Here is a 6,566-nt window from a genome sequence, read left to right on the forward strand (position 1 = left end):
CCTATTCAAGTCCCACCCACATAGAAAATAGGTGCAGGAGCAGGCCATTCGGCCCTTCGAGCCTGCACCGCCATTCAATAAGATCATGGCTGATCATTCAACCTCAGTACCCCTTTCCTGCTTTCTCTCCATACCCCTTGATCCCTTTAGCCGTAAGGGTCACATCTAACTCCCTTTTGAATATATCTAACGAACTGGCCTCAACAACTTTCTGCGTTAGAGAATTCCACAGTTTAACCACTCTCTGAGTGAAGAAGTTTCTCCTCATCTCGGTCCTAAATGGCTTACCCCTTATTCTTAGACTGTGACCCTTGGTTCTGGAACTCCCCAGCAACGGGGACATTCTTCCTGCCTTTAACCTGTCCAACCCCTCTCATTCTTCTAAACTCCAGTGGATACAAGCCCAGTTGATCCAGTCTCTCCTCATATGTCAGTCCTGCCATCCCGGGAATCAGTCTGGTGAACCTTCACTGTACTCCCTCAATAGCAACAAGGTTCTTCCTCAGATTAGGAGACCAAAACTGAACACAATATTCTAGGTGTGGCCTCACCAAGGCTCTGTACAACTGCTCCTATACTCCAATCCTCTAGCTATGAAGGCCAACATGCCATTTGCTGCCTTTACCCATCACATCCGGTGCTCACTGACCTACATTGGCTCCTGGTTAAGCAATGACTCGTTTCAAAATTCTCATCCTAGTTTCCAAATTCCTCTATGGCCCTCGCCCCTCCCTATCTCTGTAATCTCCTCCAGCCCCACAACCCCCCAAGATGTCTGCGCTCCTCTAATTCTGCCCTCTTGAGCATCCCTGATTATAATCGCTCCACCATTGGTGGCCGTGCCTTCTGTTGCCTGGGCCCCAAGCTCGAACTCCCTCCCTAAACCTCTCCGCCTCTCTACCTCTCTGTCTTCTTTCAAGACACTCCTTAAAACCTACCTCTTTGACCCAGCTTTTGGTCACCTGCCCTAATTTCTCGTTGTGTGGCTCGGTGCCAAATTCTTTGTCTTGTAACACTGCTGTGAAGCACCTTGGGACGCTTTACTACATTAAAGGCGCTATATAAATACAAGTTGTTAATGAATCCTTTTATGATTTTCAACACCTCAATTAGATTACCCCGCAATCATCTAAACTCAATGGAATACTTAGACTTTATGCATCCTGTCCTCAATGCAACTCTTTAAGCCTTATCATAATTCAGGAACAACTCCACTTTGTTGACACTTCATGTAGTCCTCCTAGGTATCATAAATGATTGCGACAGAGAAGGAGACCATTCGGCCCATTGTGTCCATGCAGGTCGAAAAAAACCTACCCAGCCTAATCCCACTTTCCAGCTCTCGGTCCGTAGCCGTGTAGGTTACAGCTCTTCAGGTGCACATCCAAGTACTTTTTAAATGTGGTGAGGGTTTCTGCCTCTGCCACCCTTTAGGCAGTGAGTTCCAGACCCCCACCACCCTCTGGATGAAAACATTTCCCCTCAAATCCACTCTAAATCTCCTACCAATCACTTGAAATCTATGCCCCCTGGTTGTTGACCCCTCTAAGGGAAATAGGTCCTATCTATCTTGGCCCCTAATAATTTTACACACCACAATTAAATCTCCCCTCAGCCACCTGTGTTCCAAAGAAAACAACCCCAGCTGATCCAATCTTTCCTCATAGCTAACATTTTCAAGTCCTGGCAAAATCCTTGTAAATCTTCTTTGTACCCTCTCTAGTGCAATCGCATCCTTCCTGTAATGTGGTGACCAGAACTGCACGCAGAAATCGAGCTGTGGCCTAACTAGTGTTTTATACAGTTCAAGCATAACCTCCCTGCTCCCTTGTATTCTATGCCGTGGCCAATAAAGGAAAGCATTCTGTATGCCTTTTTAACTATCTTATCAACCTGTCCTGCTACCTTTTTAAGGATCCCTCTGTTCCTCCACACTGCTTAGTATGCTCCCATTTATTGTGTATTCCCTTGCCTTGTTGCCCCTCCTCAAATGCATTACCTTACACTTTTCCGGATTGAATTCCATTTGCCACTGTTCTGCCCAACTGACCAGTTCATTGATATCTTCCTGCGTCTAGTTTTCCTCCTCACTGTCAACCATGCAGCCAATTTTTGTAATATCTGTAAATTTCTTTATAATGCCACCTACATTTAAGCCAAAATATTAATATATACCACAAATGGTAAGGAACCGAGTCCTGAGCCCTGAGGAACCTGTGGTACTTTGCAGATCCAGAATATTGCACATCATGCATGCCGCACACATCATTAGCTTCTCATTCTGCCTTTTTCCATGTTCCTATGGACTTGATAAATTAGAACTCATTCTCACCTACCTACATTCACAAGAACATAAGAAATAGGAGCAGGAGTCGGCCATTTGACCCCTCAAGTCTGCTCCGCCATTCAGTAAGATCATGGCTGATCTGATCCGATCCTGGGCTCAGCTCCACTTCCCTGCCCACTGCCCATAACCCTTGACTTTGATTCCCTTATCGTTCAAAAATCTGTATCTCCACCTTAATGACCCAGCCTCCACAGCTCCCTGGGGCAGAGAATTCCACAGTTTCACGACCCTCAGAGAAGAAATTCCTTCTCTCCATTTTAAACGGACTCAGATTCAGATCCACGTTTTCGCTTCTCTGAGCACCAAACTCCTGTTTAGATTGAACTCGCTCCCATACTGCGTCAGCAAAACGTACTCTCTCTGCATCTCCCTCGGTTGACCCCTTGCAGCTCAAGGTGCATATTCCATGGCTGTAGCGACGTTGCGTTGTTAATTTGCATTTTTGTTTTTTTTTTAGGAAGTGAATGTGCTGAAACTGGAGAACTCCGTGCTGAAATTGGAGAACACCAAGCTGAAAGAGCTCCAGAAACTTGATCCGTATAAGTTTACTCTGCTTAATACATCAGAATGTGTGCTGAGGGAACAGAATGAAAACGTGCAGGAATAATATGTAGATGTGTTTGTGTGTGTGTGTTTTTCTATTTCACATTCTAGTAGGTGCTATCAAACTTATTTTGTCCTTTTTAACCTGTTGATGCCCATCGGATTTGAAGCATCGTATCGGGTCCTTGAGCAAAGCTGCTGGTGTCAAATTGATTGTCACAATTGCTGCAATCCTTACACTGCATAGTTACCCTCCAGTGAGGTGGTTCATTTTATATTAAACTGTAACTTCAGTTACCTAATGCTAAAGTTTCCCCGAAGCCTATACCTTGTGGCATGCTTGTCTCTTTATTCCACTGAACAGTTTGTAGGCTGTCTCTTTTTGCCACCACTGGATTACTGTCCTTAATTACCCTTTAATTAGTATCAAAGTATCGTGGTTTTACTTTTTATGTCTTTTCACACGGCCAGTAACTGTTTTGGTTGGTTGGTTTGGACAATTTCCACCAGGTGATAGTATTGCAACATCTTACAGCTGACTCTCGGCAGCACACAATGAAATTAAAATACCCCAAGCAGGCACTCAAAAATAACTTGCGAGCCGCCATCACCCCATTTCAGTGATCATTTTCAGACTGCTGCAGCACTCCAAGTTGGAGTTTGAATTCTAAGAGCAGTATTCCTGACTCTAGTATCGTGCCAAGGACTGGCGGCAGATAAAATCTTTCCCGTGCCGTGTTTTTGTCGGATTCCATCCCATATTCTCCCACCCCCCCCCCCCCCCCCCCCAAATTTCTCCTGAAAATGATGACTGCAGGGGTATAATTGAGAACTAGCGGCCTTCCACTACCCTGCCCGAGCGGCCTGGACGGTGTCTGACATTTGATCATGGAGGACACACTTGCGCGCAGGTTTCCAGATGGCAATCAGGAGTAGAAAGTCTGGGTTTTTTTTTTCCTACCTCCTGCTAGCTTGGTTGCAACCAACTAAGTAGCATTGGCTAGCGAATCAGAATAGTACAGTGGGACACATTGATATTCTTGCGAGAGTGTGTTTATTGATACAGATATATATCTGTGTGTGTGTGTAAATCGGTGGACAATGTGAGGCTGTTAACGGGCTGTCATTTTAGGGGACAACAACAGACAAAGGGCCTCCTACCTCTTGTTTAGTGACACTTTAGCAATTATATGAGCTAACTTAGTACCTCACCTGATTCATTGCTCACCTTCATCTGAGAAATGGAAACGAGCAAAAGCTCTGGACTGTAGCATGTTTCATAATACTCCTCATTCCAAACAATGTGAAAACTGGAAACCATTGTAAACATGGTGCAGCACTTGGTATGCTATGGATGCACCTGCCCAATATTTACCACACACACACACTTTCCTATCTCGTCCATACTACCTGGGGGATCAGTGCCAAATAGAGAGCAAACACTTTCCAACAGGGGAAGAGGGAAGCATCAGTGTCATTCACATTTGCCCCCTTTCCAGCATTTCCCAGTGGCTGAAACAAGTTTTCACAGATAATGAGCTCTGTTCTTAAGGAAGGGGCAAATAGAGTATTGTGCCTTGATGCCTGAACAGAGAGAGAAGTGCATATTTTAACCATGGCTCTGTATGAAATAAAAGTACATTGATTTTTGTTTTAAATTAAAATGAACTTCTGAAATTACTTACTCTATTTTCTAAGGAGCCAATGATGAGTCTGGCCATACTGTGTCTTACAAGTTAGACATGTACATCCTGGACAGGCGAGCAAAGTCGGGAAAGGATTGGAGTCATGTATGGCTTAGCTGTTTTTTCAAATGCACACGAGAGTGTACCATCACTGGTGCAAGGACGTTGGAGAAACTTATTGGCTTAAGATGCTATGGGTTTTAAGTACCACGTTGATGGACGTTGAAAGGGATTCTGTCCCTTGGAAGTCTTCGAAATGGAATCAGAAATGCAGCAGTGTAATCGTTGGAAGTTCAGTTTAAAGCTAACTGTGCTTCAACGCAATGCGAATAAAATAGCACCTCAGACTGAAAATGAGCCTTTTTTAAAAAAAAAATGATCTTGTCTTTGTCTCTAGTCTATTTTGTGTCCAACTGAGAATATATAGTTTGTATACATAATTTAGCTGCAAATATCAATTTTGAATAAACATATTTGGGTTTCACAACATTTTCTTTGCCTGATCTGATTTTGATTGTGAGATTGGGCAATGCTGCCTGGAAAGTGTTTGATCAAAGTGTATAAATAATTGATCATTGCAGTGAAACCTTGTGCTGACCCAAATGAAGAGTGTTTGCAGGCTGCAGCTTCTTAAACTGGCTCGCTGGGATTAGTTTGGTGAGCTGCATGGAAATAAATGGGTCTGTTTACACAAGTAGAAGTTAAATAGTGGGTAACTTATTGCAGCATTGGCTGTTAAGGTGATTAGCATAAGATCCAAAAGCTATACTGGTATAAGGAAAACATTTTTAAGGAGGGAGTGGTTAGGATCTGGAATGCCCTGCCTGAGAGAGTGGTGGAGGCAGACTCAATCGTGGCTTTCAAAATGAAATTGGACAAGTACCTGAAGGGAAAAAAATGCAGGGCTATGGGGAAAGGGCGGGGGAGTGGGACTAGCTGGTCATCATCACAGGCAGTCCTTCAAAAGCGAGGAAGACTTGCTTCCACTCTCAAAGTGAGTTCTCAGGTGGTTGAACAGTCCCAATACGGGAATTACAGTCCCTGTCACAGGTGGGACAGACAGTGGTTGAGGGAAAGGGAGGGTGGGACTGGTTTGCCGCACGCTCCTTCCGCTGCCTGCGCTTGGTTTCTGCATGCTCTCGGCGATGAGACTCGAGGTGCTCAGCGCCCTCCCGGATGCACTTCCTCCACTTAGGGCGGTCTTTGGCCAGGGACTCCCAGGTGTCGGTGGGGATGTTGCACTTTATCAGGGAGGCTTTGAGGGTGTCCTTGAAACGTTTCCTCTGCCCACCTGCCGTGTAGTGAGGAGCCAACATGAGAAATGGGTCAGTTTGTGAAAAGAAAAGTTAAATGGTGGATTTAATACAAAAATAGCCAATTGGACAGTGCAGGGTTGAGCCATCAGTCATTGCGGGAGGGGCGGGGTCACAGGCGTTTCCAGGAAGTGACGTTCGCGGTTTGGGTTGGAAATGGCGGCGGATGGTGTGAGAGGAGAGGCCGGGCCCGGGGGCAGTGTGAGAGGAGAGGCCGGGGGAATGGAGGCCGGGTCCGGGCCCGGGGCGGGCGGCGGCCGCGGGCTGGCCATGGCTCTCACCGCCGGCTCTCTCGGGGCTCTGGCCTCGGCCGCCGCCAAACTGTCTCTGGGAGCCGGGAGCGAGCGGCGGGCGGGCCGCGGGGGGGAGTCTGTCCCGGTAAGGGAGGGAGGGAATGGGGAATAGAGGGAGGGAGGGAGGGAATGGGGAATAGAGAGAGGGAATGGGGAATAGAGGGAGGGAGGAGAAGAGAGAGGGAATGGGGGAATAGAGGGAGGGAGAGGAATGGGAATAGGAGGGAGGGGAGAGGAATGGGGAATAGAGGGAGGGAAGGGAAGGAGTGGGAATAGAGGGTGGTTTTGTTTTTTTTGGGAATTAGAGTTATGGTAGGGTTGTGTTTTTGTTGGTTTTTTTTGTTGGTTTTGTTTGTGATTTTTGGGTTTCTTTCTACGCTATTGT

The 6,566-nt window shown here is 46.1% G+C and overlaps 2 protein-coding genes across 4 annotated transcripts in view; both read left to right on the forward strand.

Annotated features, from left to right (window-relative positions):
• Positions 1 to 5,055, forward strand: part of kif15 (kinesin family member 15) — a 144,477-nt gene extending 139,422 nt beyond the window's left edge. For 2 of the 3 annotated variants that reach the window (XM_070880311.1, XM_070880310.1), the window contains exon 35: positions 2,805 to 5,055. In XM_070880311.1, coding sequence (XP_070736412.1) covers positions 2,805 to 2,954 — 150 coding nt within the window. In that variant the 3' untranslated portion in view covers positions 2,955 to 5,055. The remainder of the gene's footprint in view (positions 1 to 2,804) is intronic. The other variant, XM_070880312.1, reaches the window with a different exon arrangement.
• A 981-nt stretch (positions 5,056 to 6,036) lies between these two features.
• tmem42a (transmembrane protein 42a) overlaps positions 6,037 to 6,566 on the forward strand; it is a 14,719-nt gene continuing 14,189 nt past the window's right edge. The window contains exon 1 of the mRNA XM_070880313.1: positions 6,037 to 6,266. Coding sequence (XP_070736414.1) covers positions 6,045 to 6,266 — 222 coding nt within the window. The 5' untranslated portion in view covers positions 6,037 to 6,044. The remainder of the gene's footprint in view (positions 6,267 to 6,566) is intronic.

Source organism: Pristiophorus japonicus, chromosome 5 (assembly GCF_044704955.1).
Source record: "Pristiophorus japonicus isolate sPriJap1 chromosome 5, sPriJap1.hap1, whole genome shotgun sequence".
Classification (NCBI taxonomy): domain Eukaryota; kingdom Metazoa; phylum Chordata; class Chondrichthyes; family Pristiophoridae; genus Pristiophorus; species Pristiophorus japonicus.